Source organism: Ceratotherium simum, chromosome 18 (genome assembly GCF_057802395.1).
Source record: "Ceratotherium simum simum isolate JZ-2026a chromosome 18, ASM5780239v1, whole genome shotgun sequence".
Lineage (NCBI taxonomy): Eukaryota > Metazoa > Chordata > Mammalia > Perissodactyla > Rhinocerotidae > Ceratotherium > Ceratotherium simum.
The window spans coordinates 34,374,193-34,398,303 of NC_141917.1; the positions used below are offsets into that span (position 1 = coordinate 34,374,193).

General features: G+C 41.2%; 1 protein-coding gene across 2 annotated transcripts in view; it reads right to left on the reverse strand.

Moving 5' to 3' along the window:
* Nucleotides 1-23,771, reverse strand: part of OXCT1 (3-oxoacid CoA-transferase 1) — a 139,616-nt gene extending 115,845 nt beyond the window's left edge. Inside the window, exons 1-4 of one of the 2 annotated variants that reach the window (XM_087443237.1) lie at nt 23,554-23,771; nt 12,966-13,074; nt 11,785-11,875; nt 2,765-2,900 (exon numbers count right to left, since the gene is read on the reverse strand). In XM_087443237.1, coding sequence (XP_087299363.1) covers nt 2,765-2,900; nt 11,785-11,875; nt 12,966-13,074; nt 23,554-23,631 — 414 coding nt within the window. In that variant the 5' untranslated portion in view covers nt 23,632-23,771. The remainder of the gene's footprint in view (nt 1-2,764; nt 2,901-11,784; nt 11,876-12,965; nt 13,075-23,553) is intronic. The other variant, XM_004422775.3, reaches the window with a different exon arrangement.
* Nucleotides 23,772-24,111: the final 340 nt, after the last annotated feature.

The following is a 24,111-nucleotide window of genomic DNA, read 5'->3' on the forward strand; positions in this document are numbered from 1 at the left end:
TCTTATCCATTAATAAGTCATAATTATATAATAATAATGTAAAATATTCAAATTGATTTAGAATTTATTCTAAACCATTCTCCTAAGTATTTTTTCTACTACATTACCTGCTAAGGAAAAAATCCAAAGTTAGGCAAAGAGGACAACATATAGGTAAACTGGCTTTTTAAAGCCAAGAATATTTCAAATTTTGTTCCAGAGCAGAAACAGCTATACGCCAAGTTTCTTTGTGTCTTCTTTTGATCATCTTTATCTCCCTCCTAGGTAGCAGTGATTTCAAGCCCAATTTCCCTAGCTCTCTCCCACCCTCAAGTGCCCTTCCACTCAGTCTTCCCGTAGGAGAATAACTCGGGCCCTGAACATTTCCTGACACCCTCCCTAACACTGAAACCTACTGTAATGGTCTATCTACCTCATATTCATACTAGAAAATTGACTGGTTAATCAGCAATAAGAATTGGTTTAGGTATTAATGACAGGGTGTTCATATTGTCCCAACCTGAAAACAATTTTCTACTTTAACTGGGGCCTTTAAATACTAAAATCAAAGAAGGAACTAATAGTTGGGATTTCAGACACAGAGTCACTTAAGTAGATGGGATATTCTGGGGAAGGAGGGACTTGTGGAATAACGGAAAATCTTCCAGATAACTGGTTCTCTACTCTAATGGGCAGAGATGGCTCTACTTTCGTCGTAGGTTTTTCAAGTTAACAACATGCACAAAATTAAATCATCAAAACAACCATAATAACCCCTACTTGAAAATATTTTTTAGAGCCAGCCCTGATGACCCAGTGGTTCAAGTTCGGCGTGCTCCGCTTCGGCGGCCTGGGTTCAGTTCCTGGGCTTGGAACTACACCACTCGTCTGTCAGTAGCCATGCTGTGGCAGCAGCTCACAAAGAAGGACTAGAAGGATTTACAACTAGAATATACAATTATGTACTGGGGCTTTGGGGAAGGAAAAAAAAAATAGGAAGATTGGCAACAGATGTTACCTCAGGGTGAATCTTTCCCAGCAAAAAAATAAACTAAAATAAAAAATAAAATATTTTTTAAAGTTCACCCTCCCTGAACACTTTCCTCCTTCTCTCTGTCCAGCTGGGCAAGGGCCTGAAAGTAGACTATTTCTACAGGTCTTCTGTAGGTACTACCCACATCCAACTCCCAAAGGGAGTCCTAATCCCTACCAGTTCATCAACACTTCCTCCCCAGATCTCAGGCTGCAAAACACATTGCCAGGGCCACTGTTTATTACATGCCACTAAGATGGGGAGGGAGACACTGACCTCCTTTAGTTTAAAGAAAGAATATAAAAGAAATAATAAGGAAGTTCCTCTACCATGTATATGCTGAAAAAATAAGGGCAAAAGGTATAAAAGGTAATTCACAAGTTAATTTTCAATAGCTCCACAACTGGAAGGATATGGTATCTCAACCTATAATGTGAAGAGGAAAAGTATATGCTATGGATTGAATTGTGTCCTCCCCTAAAATTCATGTTGAAACCCTCACCCCCAATGTGACTGTATTTGGAGATAGGGCTTCATGGAAGTCGTTAAGGTTAAGTGAGGTCATAAAGGTAGGGCCCTGATCCCATAGGATTAGTGTCCTCATAATAAGAGACCCCAGAGCACACTCACTTGTACACATGCTCGCTCTCTGGCTCTCCCTATTCCTCCTTCCCTCTACCAAGAACCAAATCAGCCTTCACTGTGATCTTGTACTTTCCAGCTGCCAGAGCAGTGAGAAATAAATTTCTGTTGTCTAAGCCACCCAGTCTGTGGTATTTTGTTATAGTAGCACAAGCAGACTAAGACAGTATACCTTTTGTTATTTTCTAAAAACTTTAAACGAAAATTGGAAAATACCAAGCATAATGCAATGCTATGAAAGCACAGTGCCAACACTACAGAGGAATCAGGTGGGACTGCAACACTGTGAGGCTTCAGGTAGAAAGAACAGTTCCTCCATGCATGTTCTCTCTAGACAAGCATACACTGTGATTTAATTACTGAAGATTTTTTACAAAATTATGCTACATTACATTATTACCAATTTGGTAAAGTCAATGGTAATAATATTTTCTGTTGACAAAAATAAAGCAGAGTAGTGGGTTCAGTTGCAGAGACCATGTCAAAATGGGAGACCAACACATACAATCTGTAGACCATTGTTTTACTCAAATGACTTCAAAAAGTTTCCTCCATGACAAACTCTTCAATCAGTTAGGAGATGGTGTACATAATGAGTGGAAACTTTCTAGATTAACTGCAGTAATTGCTTGCTCTGTAACAGCATCAGTTCCCTGGAGATCTGGGCTCTGCTCTCAGCACTTACTCTGTGATGTAGCCAGTCTTACCCTCCATGGGCTTCACTCTCCTGGTATGTCTCAGCAAGACCAAATTACTCACAAATTTCTAACTCTATGATTCATAGGAATTGACTTTTAGGACAACCTTCAAACATTTCAGTAAGTCCTTTTGCAGGCTTCTAGCACAATATACATTATAGTGCCAAACTTAAAAATTTATCCTGCAGCCTGGATATTTTTACTCGAAATACCTTGTTTTTCAGTGCACACTGACAGAAAATGTTAGTCCTCAGCAATCAGCAGGTGTGACCTACGAACAAAAATTTCTTTGTTTGGCAAAATAGCATCATCTCTGCCTTACCTCCCTTGCACAAAAAAATTTCTAGGGGGGCAAAAGGTAAATTTTAAAATAAGTTAGTAGTGTAAAAGAAAAGCAGAGAAATTTTCTTACCTGAGGTGTCAGCTCTACTTCTAATTCACCAGCTAAGTACTGCCGTTCAAATTCTGCATTTTCTCCCACGTATGAAGAGACCATGCGTTTTATCTGCTTAGATCGAAGTAAAAGGCCCAAGCCAAAGTTGTCAACCCTGGAAGGAACATGAAGGCAGCTTACAATCAAAGGAACATCTGAGAGAACACTAATATCACCAACATTCAAAAATGTGAAATTTTATTAATTTAGAGAAAGCCCCTCTACTAGGCATTTAACCCACATTCTCTCTCAGTCCCCACCACCCAAGGATCCTTGCAAGGTGACTGTTCTTTTCTTATTTTACAGTTGAGGAAACTAAATCTCAAAATGTTTAAGTGATTGCTTCCAAGATCTTGGGCAGTAACTGACACAGCCAGTATTGAAACCCACAATCCTACCCTGCACCTTTCATTCTTTCCAATGCTCCAAAGTGATTCTGAATTAGAAGATGAGCAAAGAGATGGACTGGTTCTTGCCCTCCGCTGTGGAGGCCTACATAACTGCAGAGGCAATGTCACTGTCCTAATTTGCACTGACCCCAAAGGAAGTTTTGGATGGAGAAATTTTCTGTCCTAAAAAGGGGGGAGGGGCATTCTCTTATTTAAAAGAGAGAAGAACAGCATACTCTTGAAATATAGACCCAAATTATAAATACGAACATTTTCCCTATATCATAGATATTTTGCTCAAGAAGATTTACACACTTAAACATTTTTAACGACAACAAAAAAAATCAGGAAATTAATCTCAAGCCAGTGAAAAGATTATAGGTAGCAAGAATAATGCTGTCTATTAAGTTACATATAACACAGTTTAACATCTCTACTAAAGTGGCAGTTCAGTTTATTCTTAGAAACGGTGCATGTAGTATTGGCTTTTTTCATTAGGTGAAAGTCTCTAAGTTTGTGCTTTTCTTACTTATTTCTATTACTTTTCAAAGCAAATTTCAAGCAAAGTCTATAGGACAAGACAGATTAATAATCAAAACTTTTGCGCTTTTAGTCACCTTATCCCTCTCTCCCACTCAAAAGTGTCAAAAATACTTTAACCAACTAGATAAGAGAAAACATTCCTAAGATAACAAAGAATACTTGAACTTTAGCTATAAAACTATTTTTTTTAAAAATGTGGTGAAAACCACAATGAGACACCACTACAAACATGAAAGAATGGCTAAATAAAAAAGAGGGAAATACCAAGTACTGGCAAGGATGTGGAACAACCAGAATTCCCGTATATGCTGAGGGGAATGTAAATTTACACAACCACTTTTGAAAAACTATTAGCCATATCTATTAAATGCTGAACATATTCATATGCTACATCAGCAATTCCACTCAGTCTATACCCAACAAGAATGCACACCAAAAGATACATACGAGAATATTCATAGCAGCACTATGCATTATGGCCAAAACCTGAAGCCTCCCAAATACCCCTCAATAGCAGACAGACAAATTATAGTGTATCCACACAATGGAATACTATACAGCAATGAGAATGAATGATCTACAACCACTAGCAACAATAGACGACTCTCACAGACAAAGTGTTGAACAAAAGAAACACAAAAAGAGTACATACTGAATTATTCCTTTTCTAGGAAGTTCAGAGTCAGACAAAACTAATGGGCAAAATCAGAAGTGAGGATAATGGCTAACCTTGGTAGTGGGAGATGAGAACAGTGACTGGAAGGAGCATGAGGGGGGCTTTCTGGGGTACTGGTCATGTTCCATTTCTTTACCTGGGTGTTGGTTACATGGGTGTGCAGCCTACAAATATCCATCAAATCGTACACCAACGATATGTTCACCTTTCTGTGTTACTCTGTATGACACTTGAAGAAAAAAAATTTTTTTTTTTTTTCGATGAGCAAGAGCAGCCCTGAGCTAACATCTGTTTCCAATCTTCCTCTTTTTTGCTTGAGGAAGATTGTCCCTGAGCTAAAACACCTCTGCCAATCTTCCTCTATTTTTTGTTTGTGGGACACCACCACAGCATGGCATGATGAGCAATGTCCAGGATCTGAACCCGCAAACCCCGGGCCACCCGAAGCAGAGCACGCAAATTTTACCACTACGCCACTGGGCTGGCCCCCCCAAAAATTTTTTCAAAGATATAAATGTAGTGACAAAGGCCAGAGTACCTCCCAGGAACAGAAGTCTTTATTTGTGATCTCCCTTGTAATTCCTTTAGTGCTCTGATGGCTCTCCCCATGGAGCTCTGTCATCTACATAGCTCATTTATCCAACAATCCTTTACTGAATTCTTACTCTACCTAGGGCTGGTATGTCAGGTCCTGGGCCATGGGCAGCTGAGATTTTCAAGGAAAAGAACATGGAAGCCTATTATTACAACAGAGGGAGAGATGTGTTAAGAGAAGTCTGTGTGAAGTGTGATGAGAACACTTAAGATTGAGAACCCAACAGTTAGAGAGGAGAAAGAGGGCAGAAAAAGGCTCACAGAAGGTGACACTTGAACAGAAGAAAAAAAAGTCTCTGAGAGTAGAGGTGAGGTGTGGAAGTGATGAGAGAAGGAGGCAGATGGGCAGCTTTGCAAAGGTATAAAATGGTGTGACGGGCTCAGGAAACTACATGTTGAGCGTGACTGGAATATGGACGGAAAGCAGATGCGAGGCAGGAGAGGTAGAAGGCTGGCCAGGTTGTGATCTGCCTCATAAGCCATTTCAAGAAATTAGGATGTCACCTGGAAGGATATGGGAGATCCTGTGAATAACTGTAAGGAGAAAATAATGGGGTATACAACTAATTGGAGAGGTTCAGAAATGAAAGGCAGAGAGATCAGTTAAGAGGCTTGAAATAGTCCAAACAAGCAATGATAAGAGTCTGAACTAAGGTGGTGCAATGGGAATGGGGAAGAAGGGACAAATTAAGGGATATTTGGAGGAAATAATTCACACTACTTGTTGCCCATCCTGACATAGATGCAGACCCACTCCAGAATTCTGGCTGTGGTAATGGAATATAGTGGAAGAATGGGCTGGGGAGAAATTAGTCTAATGATCAGTGGTGACATCCACTTGTCTGACCTGGAAAGGTAGTAAGTATGACACCCTGTGTGACAAACCACTGACATTTCTCCTAACAACCTCCTTTTCTCCCACCTTCACTACATTCTCCATCCTCATACTCCTCCCACCCACAAGTGGCCATTCTCACTCAATGGACTCTTTCCTAATTCTTAGATTGTATCATTTCCAAGCCTCTAACTTCCCCAGGCAGTCCTGACACACTGAATATCTCAAAGTAGTCCAGGTAACAGGTAACGGTCAACCTTCTATTAAACTTGTTTTATAGTCCTAGCCTTCCAATACTGAATCTGATAACATTTCCCACCCACCACGGGCATAAAAGAAATAGCTACATAACATAAGTATTTTCAAGAGTGTACTTTTCATAGATGGGGAGAATTCCTTGAAGATTAATAATACACTTGTCCACTAGAGGACTCTAAATCACTGAAGATTGTCTGTCTAGGCCTCTGGCTCTTCCCCACACTTTCAGACACACAATCCTTTCTCTATTTGTTGTTATTGTTTTTCTGTTTTACCTAATCCTAATTAATGCCTAGGTAGGCCCTCAGTTTTTCAGGTTAATAATTTTATTCCCTCCAACTCAGCACCACCTGTAGCCTTCCCCATCACCTGATGGCAGCCCCATCCTTAGAGATCCGCAGGAAATGAATGGGTGATCTTTGACTTCTCTCTCACACTCCACACCAACTCTATTGGGAAATCCTGACTCTACCTTCAAAATCTATCCAGAGTCTGACCACTGGTCACTCCCTCTTCTGTGACTTGCACTATCTCTTGGCTGGGTACCGCATAAACTTCTCTGCTTCGACTTCTGCCTCCTACAATATACTCACAAACTGACAGCCAAAAATGTAAGCATAAAATAAAATGTCAGATCATGTCACTGCTCTGCTCAAAACCCTGCAATGGTCTTCATGTATTCAGAGTAAAAAGCAAAAGTCTCTAGAATGGCTGCAAGGCCCCACGTGATGGGATGCCCTCGTGATGGGACACCCTCTTATGTCTCTGACCCCACTCCTCCCACTTCCTTTCCGCTCACTTCTCTACCTCTGCTAGCCTCCTTACTGTTCCTCAAGCACACCAGGTATACTACCTGAGGGCCTTTGCACTGGCCTTTCCCTGTCTCGGAAACTCTTCCCCCAGGTATCTGCATGGCTCACCCCCCACCTACCCCACCCAGAACCCCAAACGACACACCCCGCCCCCCCGCTTCCTTCAAGTCTCTGATCAACCGTCACCTCAATGAGTCCCACCCTGATTACCTCATTTTACACTGAAACCTGCCCCTCCACCTTCACGTTCCCAATCCCCCTTTCTTGCTCTTTTCTTTTTTCCATAGCACTATAACCTCTAACATATTAGAAAATTTACTTCTTTGTTACGTTTACTACTCATTGTCCGTCTCTCCCCACTGTAATGGAAGGTCCACAAAGGCGGGAACCTTTGTTTTGTTCTGTTTGTGTTCACTGCTGTCTGTTTTGTTCACTGCTGTCCCTGAGCACCTGGAAGTGTACACAGCACACAGAGGGTCACTTATAAACATCTGTTGAGAGCCGGCCCCGTGGCTTAGTGGTTAAGTGCGCGCGCTCCACTAGTGGTGGTCCGGGTTTGGACCCCGGGCGCGCACCGACACATCGCTTCTCCAGCCATGCTGAGGCCGCGTCCCACATACAGCAACTAGAAGGATGTGCAACTATGACATACAACTATCTACTGGAGATTTGGGGGAAAAAAGGAGGAGGATTGGCAATAGATGTTAGCTCAGAGCCAGTCTTCCTCAGCAAAAAGAGGAAGATTAGCACAGATGTTAGCTCAGGGCTGACCTTCCTCACAAAAAAAAAAAAAAAAAAAATCTGTTGATCATTGTTGAATGAATTTATTGCTCAATTTCACTATCCCCCTCCTCACTGGCTCCTCTCTAACAAAAATGAAAATCATCAAGCCCTTATATTGGATATTTTCTGTTTGTCCCTCCAGATCCATTCTCCGATCTCCAGCCTGCCCTCTGCCTGGGACGGCTGACCTTGTAGAATGAGTCCAAGGGCTCCCTTGCCATTGGGTTCAGGCAATAGAAGGCACCATCAGGAGGATCAGGGGTGAGATAAGAATGATGTCAGGCTTTATACTTCCCTGGCTCTCCCCCTGTCAAGCTGTAGCACCCTCGACAGCCCTCTCCATAAGCTTTCCTCCAGATCCTAACAGCTCCCTCCCCTCATCCCATCAGGCCTTGAGCTGGTCTGAATAGCTCTCCTCTGTCACTAACTCCAAGGTTCTTCAATACTCATGTTGCCTTCCCTCATTCCTGACCATGAGTCCCTTTGGTAAACTGTCCTCAATTACCCAATATGAGAGCACCATTGATATCCTCTGGAGCTCTGTCTAAATAAAGTAACAACAATAAAATAATCCATGAAGGTGGATGTAGTCTATTTTCTTTCTATAGTTTTAAATATCTGAAACTCCTTCCAAGCACACAGGTCCATGCCATAAGCCAGAATTTACTTGGTCATTCATTGACTTGGGAATTTTTCTACCCACTCTTCACGGATCTCTGTTGGCTTTTCAACCCATTACACATTTGAACTTGGCTCTGCTTGGAAATGACCTCTCTGTATTTGTTGATCTTGGCTCTGGAAACCATGTGTATTTGGCCTTTGCTTTGTTTCTGGACTAGCAACCTGGCATGACAACCAAGCAGTGCAGAAGATGCTCAACCCAGGTTACCACCTAACCAGGTACAAAATTATGTTTATGCCTCAAAAAATGCTGTTAAATAGGCTTTTAATAAGAGTGTCTTTCTTGCCACATACTTTCCAATTCACAAATTCAGAAAACATGTGTCCCTTATCTACTGTATATCAGACACTATACAAAAAAGAATAAGGCAAGGTCCTTACTCACAATATAAAGAAAAAAGAAAGACATATGTGACCTGCAAATGAGGAACATACCATTTCGTTTAGAGAAACATATATATTAAAGCATCTTGCAGCTCTTTGATATTAAAGATAATTCTGATGAACTTTCAAAGAGATTATCTTGCTCTCCTTTAGTAGCCAACATTTTTATAGGCTACCTAACAAGAGAGAGATTTGATCTTTTTCCTGCAGCACAAGAAACTCAGGTTTCAAACAATTTAGTGGCTAAAAGAAGTCTAAAGTCAAGAATTCATTAAACAGACATATTAATGTAAAGCAAAAAGATATTTCATGGAAGACATCAATGTTCTGCAAGTATCTTTCATTTTCTGAATCTGAAATTTCATTTTCTGAATTTTCATTTTCTGAAATCTCATTGACAATTCTTGTCAAAATAAAACACTAGTAAAAATGAAGCTGCAAACCATTGACCAAACTGTATTTCTCTTGTGTACTCTCATTTTAGACATACTTTAAATCTCAGTTACACAATTTATATTTACTCTGATAATACCCAGAGTATCTAAAGAAAAGAAAAGGCTGTATTTGGATATAAGGTTAATTTATGACACAGTTATATGGGATAAGTGAAATCTTCCATGAGCCGAGTACAGAAGTTCAAGTGCACATCCCAGGAAGTGGTTAGCCCTTCCCGGACAAAATAACCAAACCTTGAGGGAATGCTTGTAATCAACCAATGTGGCCTACATCTCTCCATTGAGCCCTTCAGAGCTGCAGCTGCCTCAACAAACAAGAAAGAGGGCACAGCATAGGGCCCTTTATCTTGCCTTTATCTCCAGGTTCAAAATCACTGGTACAGAACCAGAAATTTTATTTGGAGTGAGAAACTGCTCATCGGGCCCTCAACGAATTCCTACACATGACAAATATATTACTATATACTAGTAACAGTACTGTAATCACCAGCACAGGTACATATTACCACATAGTATTGATTAGTCTTCCACATGTAAGTGGGGCTGCCCTCAGAGTTGTCTAAATCCCTACCTTCAAGACCCGTAATCTAAAATAACCTTGTCATGAGGAAATGAGATGACTATTGTAACACATCTTTTCTTCTCTTGGCTTTGTGATTTAATTGGTTGATATATAGTTTATTGTGAAACTTTTGGTTCAAACAGGCTTGTAATTCTTATGTTAAAGTCTTCCAAAAATCAATGAAAGGCCCATTCTCAATTTTTCCTACCTTCCTAATCAATCCATATCAAACTATTGATTCATCTGAGTGATCCTAAGGGAGGATTTATCTTACCAAGACTAAAAGACTAACAGTTAATACTCCATACCAAGGTAAGTGGCACCTCATCACAACAAGTCTTATTGATTATTAAAAATAAACAAACAAAACAAAAACAGAAAATCAGGAGTCCTGAGCTTTGGAAACACTTCCAATTCAAGCAGATCGTTCCATAAATGAGAAACTAGTTATTACTTCTAATTCCAAGTTCTCTCCATTTACCCAACAATTCAAACAATGTCATTAGTTCTCCAATGAAGCAATGCTAAGTTTTCCTCATTCATCTGACTCTTCTGGCCAAAACCAAGTCCTCATTCCTGTAGGATTTAAACCCTCTAATTAGAAGAATCAACTGCCAATGAAGGCATGCAAAGTGCCTACTTGGTGTTCAATGAAGTAGGCTATCAGTACCTACTCCGCATCAAGAATTTATGTTGATCTCAACCATCTCTCGTAAGCACCAAGCTATCTGGAAAACCCAACAAAGTACTGATACTCAAAAGTATTTTTTCAATATAAAGTCAGTTCAAAGGGCATGGGATATGATTAAGAAATATCAAGTGACCATGACCAAGTTACTTCTCTATTTACAGACACGTTTCCTATATTAAATGAGGGAACAGGAACAGATGATCTCTACAATTCCATCCAGCTCCAACACTCAGCGACTCTGATACTCACAGGCTACGCACAGCAGGGGATAGCAAACCACTGTAATCAACAGGATCGGCCTATAATATATAGCATAGAGAATAAACATAATTCAGTATACAAAGAAAGGCCAAAAGTCTCCAAAGGAACTTAGAAAAGGGCAAGATCAATGAAGGTTAGTGACATTCTATAATCGGACAAGGCTTCTTTAAGGATATGCAACTTGAGTCGAATCCTAAAAGATGGGAAAGATGTGGATGCAGAGAAGAGATAGGAGAGCCTTCCAGATGAAAATAGCAGCATAAATAAACTCAGCAAAGAAAAAATGAGCACAAATGTAGGATCAGTTTTGTTTCCTAAATAATAATCTGCTCTTTATTCTAAATTGCATTGACAATAATAGGCTAAACTGCCAATTCAGTGAAAAAAATTTTTTTAAGTTTTTAAAATCTTTAAAGTCTTTCATTGTTGAAAGAAAGCTGATATTTTACCATTTTGTATAAAAATAGCTTTTTCCTTCATAACTAAAAGTATCTTAATGTGCATGCCATTTTTAAAATGTTAGGCTTACTGTTGACCATTTTGATATGCAGTCCTATGGCCTTAAGTGCTGGCTACATATTCTGCTCCTTCTACCAAGACCTGCAACATTTTTAATAATCAATGGTATTTCTTATATATCATCCAGAGTAATGCCATAACCAAAAGAAAGAACTTGAAATAGATTTCAAATTGATGTCCATCTTCCTTTAACAATAATGATCTATAATAACATACAACATAAAGCAACATCTCTAAATTATAAAATGTAAGATTCAATTTGAAAACATATATTTTAACTTTAACAATATATCCGACATTTCGAAAAATAAAAGCACATCAGATTAAGATATAAAATTATGCAAGTCTGCTTTACTTATGATTATGAAGGATGGTACCAAAAATATTTGAATACATGTAACCTCTACTCTTGAGCTTGTTAAACATGATGTTTTGATGCTTCAGCATCTTGCTCACGTAAATGGGGAAAACTTTCATTTCACTGATAAACTTTGTTTCAATACTATGGAAAACTGTCATTTCTTTCAAGCCAATTGTTCTAAAAATGCACACGTACCCTGCATTGTTGCTGACTGCAGTTAGTCCTTTTACTCCAGTCTTTAGTAAAGCTCCTATGAGATTCTCTGGAATTCCACATAACCCAAAACCTATAACAAGCCAAAAAGATAAACAATTTGTGAAAAGAGTCATGTTCTTTCAGGGACATGTGTGTGTTATTCTTTTTAATAAAAAAGAGAAAATACAAAGCACATTATTAGATCTATGAAGCAAAATGCACAGATATATCTCAGCAACTCAATAAATGGTCATATGGCTGTATCCAAATGTTTCACACCATTATATGGCACCAGACGTCACTGCCAAGTCCTTGATTCATAAGTGTAAAGCCAAGTGCAAAGTGTAAATATGGCTACACACTGTTCTTCTTGCACTTAACTTCACATCTATTATTGCCCCACTTTATAATTCAATTCTTATACAGTCACTTTTTCAAACATGTTTGTTTTATATGCCTGACTAAATTTAGCAGAATTAGAAGCCTAGGCCAATGCCTCTTATTTCTTTACATCCTCCACAAATCTCAAATAGTATTGGGTTTAAAATGGACATTCAATGACTGATCAGTTGAATGAATGAAGAGCAGCCCTAAAAATAAGCCTTCATCCTTGTGACCAAGGCCTAGAAACCCAAAGAAATTTATAAGATTCAGGCAGCAAGTTTAATGAGTGTGAGAAAGTGGTTCTAAAAGACATTCCAAACACAAAGAAGCAATAGAACTTCGGGGGCTCAATAATAGATAGATGCTTATGTGCTCTCTACCTCATAAAATGACGACTAATAAATGGAGTGACTAGGTGGAGGCTGATGAGATCAGCGTCAACTTTTTAAGTTGATCAGAATTCCCAAGGATCTAGGGATTTTTCAAACCTACTAATAAGACATCAACATTTGAAGCTTCAGCTCTTCAAAGTAACAGAACAAGAAAACATAAGAGGAAAAAAGGTAAAATATAAAGTGCTACACCTTGCTAAACTTCCAGGAAGGGGACACTGTAATAAAAATAATAGATAATATAATATGTAATGAATAAATAAAAATAAAATAATGAATAAATAACAACTAAGTAATAAAATAATTGGTATTTCTAATCTACATAGCTTTGCCACTGTGATTTCCCTCCTTTGCTAAAAACATAAGGATGTTACCATATTAAAGGAAAACAATACTATTACTCACCACCAACCAGTAACGTTGCACCATCAGGGATATCTTTTACAGCTTCCACTGGATCTGTATAAAATTTGGTATGGTGACATGTGCTGGTTGAAAAGGAGCAAATATACCCCTAAAATATTTAAAAAAACATTTTTAAGTGAATAATCATTTGGCGATATGTCTATACTTTGCATGTACAGTCATGTGCCACATAACAACATTTCAGTCAATGACAAACAGCATATACAATAGTGGTCCCATAAGATTAGTACCATACAGCTTAGGTGTGCAGTGGGCTATACCATCTAGGTTTGTGTAAGTACTGTAGGGGAGGACAAAATTTTCCTGTACTCTTCTAGGTTCTTCTGGCTGGTTTAAGGATTAAATTGACATGAGACAGATTAACAGAAGAAAATCAAAGAAATTTAATAACCTGTATACATGGGAGAAACCCAGGAAAACTGAATAACTCACCAAAATGGCCAAAGCCCTCACCTTAAATATAATCCTCAGCTAAAGACAAAAGAAGATGTTGGAGGGGCCGGCCCCGTGGCTTGGTGGTTAAGTGAGCGCGCTCCACTGCTGGCGACCCGGGTTCGGATCCCGGGCTCGCACCGACGCGCTGCTTCTCTGGCCATGCTGAGGCCGCGTCCCACATACAGCAACTAGAAGGATGTGCAGCTATGACACACAACTATCTACTGGGGCTTTGGGGGGAAAAAAATAAATAAATAAAAAATCTTGAAGACAGTGTAAAAACTATGTAAAATGCCTTAATAATTTAAAAAAAAAAAAAAAAAGATGTTGGAGGTAAGGAGAGTCAGAGACTTCAAAGGGAAGGAAGGCAATTCACAGGTAGGTGAAAAGGAGCAAATACTTGGAAAACAAGTGTTTGGCCACACACAAACAGAAGAACACAGAGGGGAGCACAACAAACAGACTTTCCTAGGTTCTTCCCTGTCACCACTTAATTCATGTTATGCTAAGGTGATATCTCGCTTCCTGAGATAGGTTTTTTAACCTAAATTCTTTTAAGTAGTTAAGAGGGAGGTAATAAGAAAAACTTTGAGTCTTTTGTTTCTTAAAAATAATCAGCCTAAATTAATCCTCATATTAAGGAGACGCATTTTGGGGTGGCAAATTTTGTTCCCATTCAGTACACTCTATGATGTTTGCACGACAAAATCCCCTAATGACGCATTTCTCAGAACATATCTCATCATTAAGTGACACATGACTGTATAGCAATTTGTTCAATTTTTATATATACAAGGATAATTTCACTGTCTCCTCTTTGAAAGAGTGGGGCTGTAAGTAGTTCATCTTAAGAGTAGGACGGACATACTCCATCCACAGATTATCATTGAAAAGCCCTGTGATCCATGTCTTCTACCATGTAAGGGAAAATTCTGTGTTATTTGTGGCCACTCAAGAGTGAAAGTAGATAGCCCATATACTGGGACTCAAATTCCTAACAATGGTGTCATTAAGCATCAATTTCTGATAGTAACCTAACCTCCGATCAACAAATATTTACTGAGTTCCTACTATGTGCCAACTACTGTGCTATTTACTCCAATCTAGTAAGTATTAAGACATGACTGCTGCTCTCGGGGAAATTAAGTACAGCACAACCAATACTACCCAGTGGAGCCCTAGATCCAATCTTGGGTGACAGCGAATGCCTCCTAAAGGGGCAAGCAAAGAACAGCACACAAAAGACATCTCCCATGGGGCTTGGAGTTTATGGATGCCGTAGAAAAGTAGCAAACTATTATTTACAAGGGAGGCATGGCTAGAATTACCACAGTGTACTATTTGGTGCAAAATACATTATCTAGTGAGCATTCACAATCAGTTTTAAAGTGTTTCCCTCTTTATATTTCATCCATAATATGGACAGGAAAAAATTAGAAAGTCTATCGTGTTGCAATCAATCACTCACACTCAACATCACCTCTCCTTTATTCTCATAATATATTCAACCTAAAAAGAGAGGGAGTAGAGAGAATGACACCTGACTCCTGGTGTGCTGCCACCTTAACGAGTCCATAATTGTTGTAAGCTCACACCCACTGTCTATCGGTGTCTCAGACAAATATCCTGAGGGGGTGAAGGTAATAGCTCAAACCAGTTTCTATTATGCTTTTCTTCCTCTAAAAACTCCTTTCATAAAAAGTGTCAATTAGTAGAAAGGCCTATTTAAGACAACTATACTGAAAGTCAAATGAGATTTGCAAAGGTAGAGGTTACACAGATGACTTTTGTCTCTTTAAATTCAACCTTGGTCAAAGTCAGGTGAGGAGAGTGGTATACCCTGGCCACTGCCCAAAACACAGGGAAATATGTGGAGGCAGAGATAGAAAGGAAAGGGCTTGAGCCTCTAAGAGCTTTCTTCTCTCTCCTATCCTCAAGTAGAAAAGATTTGTTTGATTCTGTTTTAAACACACACATACACACACAAATACATGTTCAATCTTGGAAATCAGGGTTGATAGCCTGAATGAATAGGCCAACAGACAGATCGTAAAATAAAGTTGAGGATATAACCATGGGCCCTCCAGGACCAGTTCAACTGACCCCATCTTATCAACAGAGTGACTAAGAATTGCCTTTCAAGTATGGAGATTTCTCAAAAAATTAAAAATAGAAATAATATATCCTACTACTGGGTATTTCTCCAAAGAACTTGAAATTAAAAATTCAAAGAGACTTATGGACGCCTATGTTCATCGCAGTATTATTCACTACAGCCAAGACATGGAAGCAACCCAAGTGCCCAAGAACTGACAAATAGATAAAGAAGATGTGGTATATATATACAATGGAATACTACTCAGCCATAAAAAAGACAAAATTGTCCCATTTGCAACAACAGGGATGGACCTTGAGGGTATTATGGTAAGCTAAATAAGCCAGACAAATAAGACAAACACCGTATGATTTCACTCATATGTGGAAGACAAACACATGGACAAAGACAACAGATTAGTGGTTACCAGAGGGGAAGGTGTTGGGGGCTGGGCATAAGGGGTAAAGGGGCACATGTATATGGTGACTGACAAATAATAATGTACAACTGAAATTTAACAATGTTATAAACTATTATGACCTCAATAAAATAAATTTAAAAAAGAATTGCCTTTCAGAAAATTTGCAAAGTCATGTAGCCAGAGCATGCGCAGAAGAAATCTTGCCCAAAATGATCGTGGAACCAAAGATTCTCCTCCTCACAGAACCAAAGAACCTGAACATGATTGGAACTTAAAAGTCAGACCCTTATCAGAAGCAAGGGGTCCGTCATTCAGGAAGATCTACTGTTAAAATTCCTTCCCCACCTTACCATAAATGTTTAAAACCTCATCATAAATGTTTAGAACCTCATCATAAATGTTTAGAAGCTTATCATAAACATTTAGAACCTTACCATAAATGCTTGAAGCCCACCAATCAAAACCTGTCCCACCAGCATTTCTGTGTGCCAGCCTTCTCCCTAACCTCTTAAATTTCACCCCAAATCCTGAATTGAGGAGACAGATCTGAGGGCACGCACACACTGTCTCTCTGCAGATTGATTTCGCAGAATAAAGCTGATTTCTCTCCCAAAAGCTGATGCCATAATTAATTGGCTTGTTCATTATGTGCATCGGGAAGGAGAATGCCATGTTTGTGCGGGGGCAAGGATATCTCCTAGAAAAGAGAAAAATATGCAGATATCTAACCCAACCAACTCATTTTACAGGTCACGTTTCTGAAGCTTAGCAAGATCTTCTAATTTACCCAACACTATGTTAAAGCAAGAGCAGATCCCAGGATGACTTTCTATCACAGAGTCCTTCTACCACAATATGCTTCTCTTAGTGTTTTTTAAAAGACATCAGTTTTATTCTACTTCGATTTTATTATCCATACACAACAAATATTTATGAGTGTCCTATTTTTTCATGAAGCACTCTGCAGTCATTATCTCCACTTAAGGGTGAACAGTCAGGGTCTTAGCAACAGGAGGAAGAAAATGAAAGAATGTGTCTACACCTAAGTAGTCTGAGGGGGTGAGGCCACCCTGAACTATTTACCCATAGACTGAGAAACAAGAATCCTCCAGAGAGGAAGTCAGAAGAAAACTCAGTTCTCCTACAGACCAGAAGAGGCTTTTTAGATTCATGAGGAGAAACAAAAGCATATTAAGTACAGACTCGTCAGGAATTCTATTCCTTTCTTTCAGCTGATAATTAGTGTCTTCATTACAAACAGTCAGAAATTACTGGAACGTTTGCCCCATACCCCGAAAAAATACCTCATAAGTATTTTAGAAAAGACCTAAGTGTTTCACATTTACCCAGATAACCAAAAGTTAAAAGCAATAAAAGTGATTCATGTTTTCAGAGAATGTGCAAAGGGCTCAAGATAATTTACAGGCACTCAACGTTGGTTTTTTCATTTTTCATATATTCACTTAACAATATTTGCTAACACTTGTTATCTATTTGTTATACTGACATTTGATATCTATTTGCTGAGAAACCAATAGTGTGGCATAATGGGCCACACTCCAGTAATCTTGGGGTCAGAAATAACCTTGGTTCAAATCCCAGTTCAGGGGCCGACCCCATGGCTTAATAGTTAAGTGCACGTGCTCCGCTACTGGCAGCCCGGGTTCGGATCCCGGGCGCACACTGACGCACAGCTTGTCCGGCCATGCTGAGGCCACGTCCCACATAGAGCAACTAGAAGGATGTGCAACTATGACATACAACTATCTACTGGGGCTTTGGGGAGAAAAACGGAAAAAAAAAAGGAGGAGGATTGGCAATAGATGTTAGCTCAGGGCCGGTCTTCCTCAGCAAAAAGAGGAGGACTGGCATGGATGTTAGCTCAGGGCTGATTTTCCTCACAAAAAAAAAAAAAAAAAAATCCCAGTTCAGCCACAATTGTACTGTCAAAATCAACTACAGTGAAGCCATTTTAAAATGGAGCTGGAGCTGCCTTTCCAGGGAAACTGCTTTGCTGTCTTGAACCTTGGACTGAACCAAACCTTTAGATTGGGCCAAAATGGCAATTTTTTTTACAAGCAATTGTTTGAGAAGCTGGCAGGAGAATGGACATCCTGATCACACAGACTAAGGATTGTGGACTTTCTGAAGATAGAATCAATAGTCAATCAATGTTTAGCCAACACTAGCTCTCTGCGTCCAACTCCAATTAAAATTCTTTGTAATACAACCTCCCTTCTCTTCCTTTAAAAGCCTCTGACTTTTACTCCCTAGCAGAACACTATTTGGGTTGCTACCTGAATCTGTGCTCCCCGAACTGCAATTCTTGAGATCCCAAATAAACTTTTTGCTTCTCTTGCAGCTTATGCCTCTTATTCATTGACAGTATGAAGCTGAGAAAATTACTTCACCTCTGAGTCTATTTTGGGGGAGGTGGGTTGATTTTAAATTTACAAAAGTATGATAATTATTTCCCAGGGATATAGTAAGGATTAAAGAACGATATATGAAGAAGCACTTGGCCCTGTGACTGGACTACAGAGGATATCCAGGGGATGTTAGCAGGCTTTGGGGAATGCAACCTTGCTCCATTCCCCACCAGGGCAGTAAGATTAACTCGTCATTTACTGGAATTTGGTTTTCCTTTTTAATCTCCTCACTCTACCCTACACATATGCACATGCACATATTACTGATTTTACAAAGCACTTTTTTTAACATGGCCCATACTGTAGCAAATTAATCCATGGGACCTTTGTTGAGGGTTTTGAAAAAATGGATCCTAGCTTTAAGATTACTTTATCATGTTTATTTTACCTGCAATCAAGTTTGCCAGTCTAAGTATTCAAAGATAGTTGGGCAATCCAGCACTATGAATGCATGCCGTGGGGCAAAGAGGAAGCAGGATGGTTGAGGCCACCTGCACCAGAATATTCTCTGCAGATCTTCAAGGCCTAAAGCCCAGATTGCTGCCTAGAGCCTGGTAGGCAGCACCCCAGAGAAAGCCTTTGGGTTTGTTCTCTGATTCGCTTCCTCTGATTCGCTTCCTCCCTGCCCGCTTTCTCTTCCCACACTCTCTGCCTCTGGGAGTCAAGGAATATCCACCCAACACCAGATTAGGCAGAGTTGGGGAAAAGTGTGTTTCTAATAACATCTACCTTTTTTCCTTCAATAACTGAATTCAAAGCAGAGCTCTAAAATGCTCATAAATTGACCTCTACCTTCTAATATATTTTAAATACTAAAACAATGATGTGAGAAGATCCAAACACCATCTGCTACAAAAATAAACAAATAACCTTCAAGTCTGTAAAGGTTACCTAAAAGAATGAAGAGTAATGAATTGTACAGCTTCGACATCTATTTATTCTGGAGATTATTTTTTTCACTGAGGTCTTCCTTCGCGTTCACATCATGTATTTCATTTTGTTTTTCCACTCTCTTACCTTCTGCAAAATTCCCTTTTAATGTTGCCAGTGGTTTCTGCTATTACTATTGGCAGAAGAAATGATAATGATTCAATACTGAAGTCTAAGAAATAATCAAAATTCTTACAGTGCAAAATTTTTCTATTTAATCTATTTTCTCCTTTTAACATTCTCTCCATCTTTACCCTTTGTCCTCCAATTCAAATTCTTACACTTAACATTTGAAGTCTGATTCCACTGTTGGGCCTAAATTTTATCTCATGACTTCCCAATCCAAAATCTCCTTCCTTTTTAGTCACTTCTACTATTATTTCTTTTACCTAAATTTTTTTTCTGTCATTCAACAATCCAGAACTTAATGAAAAAGCACCTCATTTTGAAGATCTTTCAGAGAAAATCCACAAAACATACTGCTTTTTCATTTTTAAATAAATCTTATCTTAATGATATGGAACTGTACACCCAGGCAATATTTACCTTGTCATCTTACAGTTAAATAAATCACAACACAGAAGGTTGACATTGCCCACTTCAGCATCAAAGTTTGATAAACAGAAGTGAGGAGGAGAGGCCATATAGAGAGAGATGAAGAGAACCATGTTAGAAGGAAATGGCAGTAATATCCAGGTCGATACACACACTTACAGACCTGCAGGAGTATGCAATCACCACCAAGAGAAGGTGATGACAAGTGTTGAAATGCTTTAGCTGTCCAGCACTGGACCAATGTCTACCAAAGGCAGAATGTTCATCTTGACTAAACACTGCCAATTATGCACTTATGACGTGAATAAATCACAAGGAGCTCACATGGAGTTGCTGACATAGGCAATTCTCTGTAGCAGTGGTATACTTTGTTTTCGAGGGAATATACATGTTCTACTCCAACATTGGAGGGATAGCCAGCACTCTTAAGGATCACAGGTGAAGGAGAGACACATTCTGTCTAGTGGATCAGAAAGCTTGAAGAGCTTGTCAAGAGTTAAAGTACTAATGAGGATGGCAAATTCAGAAAGGGGGAGCTGCATGAGTACAGAGATGTGAAGAGTCAATGTGCTTAGGGATATGTGAGATCAGGTCCCATGGAGAGAAGCTAATGTAGATCAGGCTAGAAAGGGAGACTGCGGCAGGTTGTAAAAGGCTTTAAAGACCACACTAATGAGTTCAACTTCATCCTTCAATGAGAAAGGGACAGCAAAGCTTTTGAAACAGACAGATGTCACAACTCTCATACAAAACCCTGAGTCAGGAAAGCGGCAGGGGAATTCAATCTTTCATTCATTCGTCTATTTGTTCAAAAATTTCTATTTTGTATCAATATACTAAATACTCAGGATATAGAATTAAAACAAAAAGACCACACAGGCATAGTCCCTGCGCTAATGAAACTTACAAACTAGCAAGGATAATAGTCACCAAATAATTACAAAATTATTACACATGATACTGGTGATCAATGGGAGGTGGAGAAGGGAGGAGAGGAGAGAATGGTTCCACACTGGATGGATACTGGTGCTGTTAATCACAATCAAAACAAAACAAGGGAGGGAAAAGCCACTTTACGGCTGGTTTATACAGGGTCAGAAACAGCTTGAAGTGCTGAGTAACGTGCAGGTGGAATCGACCAGTAAGTCGTACTAGAAGGACTGCAGCTCAGGAGAGTCAGGTTGGAGATAAATCCGGGAAAAGATCATTTCAAGGAAGAGAAGAAGCAAAGTGTTAATGGTAGTTTAATCATTTTTTTCCAGTAATAATTTTCTACAGCGAATGGAAAAATAGTATTAAATGCTCCCTCCAAAATAGTATTGGAGGAAGGAAGATATGTTCAGATCATCTATTTTAATCTAAGTCAACACCAATGGCTCTGAAAGTGCAGCCCTCAGATCAGCAGCATTAACATCACATGGGAACTTATTAATGCAAACTACGGGGCCCCACCCAGGAGCTATCAAATCAGAAACTCTAGGGGTGGCCAAAGCAATCTGTTTGATAAAGCCTCCAGGTAACTCTGATGCACTCTCAAGTTTGAGAGACTTGCCTATCATTAAAAACAAAAAAAAACCTATGTCATTTTATCTGTTGGTTATGTTTAGCAAAAAAATTCTGAAGGTTACTACTAAAGTTTGCCCACAGGGTTCTCTCATCCATGTACTAAACATGTGTTCAGTGTCTATTCTACGCAGGGTAGTATGTAATGTGGAGAGAGATCAGAAAAAGGCATACATTATGGTCCCTGCCAACAAGAAACTTCCATCTGGTTAAGAAGACAATATGTACATTTCAAAAGTTAAACCAGAACATAAGTGTTACATTTAAACCAGAAGCAGGAGGTGAGGATGTCGGGGCTAAATGAGCAGTAAGGGCACTAAATGCTCTTGAGGAACACTTGAAAGCAGGAGTTGGACCTATGGTGACCAAAACTGAACGGCAAGAGTTTGAATCTTGATGTGAACTTGCCGGGCCAGCCCTGTGGTTTGGCAGTTAAGTGCTCGCACTGCGCTGCTGGTGGCCCGGGTTTGGATCCCTGGCCCGCACCAAGGCACTGCTTGTCTGGCCATGCTGAGGCGTGTTCCACATACAGCAACTAGAAGGATGTGCAACTAGGACATACAACTATCTACTCCGGCTTAGGGGAAAAAAAGGAGGAGGATTGGCATGGATGTTAGCTCAGGGCTGATCTTCGTCACACACACACAAAAAGTTGATATGACCTTTCAATGAAATACTGCAAAAGCTATAATTTGTAGCTCTGACACCTAAGAAGAGGTTTGCTGGGCTTCGGGATGGTTTAATGATATACCTGAGGCGGGAAAATGAGTAAACACACTTACGCAAGTAACTGCCAACAGAGGTGATGTTATTGACCTCGCCCAAGGATATCGCAGTATCCCGGTTTGCATTCGTTTGAGCACCCACAGCGACCTCAGCAAAGGTCAAGTTCCTTTTTAATAATGCTTTATACATCCCAAGCTATCTGCAATTATCAAAATGCTTCCTAAGAAGCATTTATGAGTAAAATGTTCCAGTTCTAAGTCATCCCCTAGCACTTACCTAAGGGGTTTAGTGGTCCCTCTGCGTTGCACTACTCTCAGAGATTGGACGCCAGAAAGAGCAATGGCGCGGGGCAGGAGTTCTCTGTGAGTACGTGCTGTGTGCAGGGCACGCTTTCAAGCTCAGAACTATTATTCAATACTCTACTAAGTAATCACTTTTCGTTTTCCCTTCCAAAGAAGATGCTCTTCGGTTACGGAGGTAGCCGAGGTAAGCCACCCTCCCGGACCCAGCGCTCTGGTCCATTACTCGCCTCCAAGGGCTCGGGACAGAAACCCCACTGCAGCGTGGGCTTACAGGCGGGGACAGTGCATGGGGCAAAAAACACACCAACCAGCAACCGGGGCGAAAGTGCCTCGGGATACCACTGGGTGGAGAGCCGGCAGTAAGGGCGGAACAAAGCTGTCAAAGGGCTTTGAAAATGTAAATCCTCTAACGTGGATCCCCCCAAGGGACCGGGCGTGAGCCACGGGCCAGACCTCGACAAGCTTCTCCGCTTGGCAGGTAAGACGCCCAGGCAAGCGCTCCAGTCCGAGTTCCCTCTCTCACTGCCGCGGGGCCGCACAGCCAAATAGGGGAGTAGAGTAGAGGGGAGGGGCCCAGCATCCGCCCCCTTGGCTGTGAACTCTCTCCTAGCCGCGGCCAACCTGCCTGGGTTCCCGGCCTCTAGAGGCGCCCCTACCCCAAGACCCTCAATGCAGGGCGCACACCCAGCTCCTGCTGCCTTCCCCTCTTCCCCTCTTAAACTGGTGCGCCCTCTTCGCCCCGTTCCGGCCGCCAGGGCCCCTTCCCAGCCCCTCCCAGGCTGCGGCGAGGCGGGGATGCGTGCCCGGGAGGACGCCAGCGAGCCTCGAAGGGCGCTGGCGGCGGTGCCACGCGTCCTCCCGCCGCTTCTCAGCCTCTCCGCGCACTTCTTTGCCTCGTCTCGCCCCATCGGGGAAGCAGATGCAGAACCAAGCCAAAGCAGTCACGAGGCAAGGAAGGCGTCGGCGCGTCTCGGTGCCCCGGGTCCGGCAGCACTGATGCCAGCTCCCAGGCTGGAGAGGATGGATGCGGGAGAGGAGAAAACACGGGCATCGCTCGGCGTTTCGTCCGCGTTCTTCTAACGCATGGCCTTCCTCCTTACCCGCTCTTTACCTTGGACCAGGCGCCCCCGGAGCCGCGGGCAGAGGCCCAGAGCCGTTGCCAGGAGGAGAGGACTTTGAGAGCCGCCATGTTCGGGGTCCGGCTGCAGGAGGCTGCGGGCTGGAGTGTGCGTGTGAGTGTGTCAGAGCGCGCTGCCCCGGCCGCCGCCGGGCCACTGGGAAGAGAGGGGAGGGAAGGCGCGCAGGGGGCGGGCCGGAGGCTCGACCGCGCGGAGATGACGTCCTGGGGCCCCCCGCGCTGCGCCTCCGCCGCCCGCCGAGGCTGAGCCTTGTAGAGAAGCGAGGCTGGGAGGGGCCCCGCCAGGAGCTTAAGCTCTGCGCAGTCGCGGGAGCGCGGGGACGATCCCCAGCTTCGAGGCGGCCGTGTTTTTTCGTGGTGGGGCGTGTTCCAGGCAGCTGTATTGGCGCGCACCTGTCCCCTCAGCCTCCTAGCCCCATAGGTTTGAGGGGGCGCAGGTGTCTGCCTTTCCCAAGATTAGAGATAAGTGTAGGGGCGGAAAATTTTTCCTTCTTTCCTTCTAGGTTCTTTTGCTGGTGTAATAATCAAATT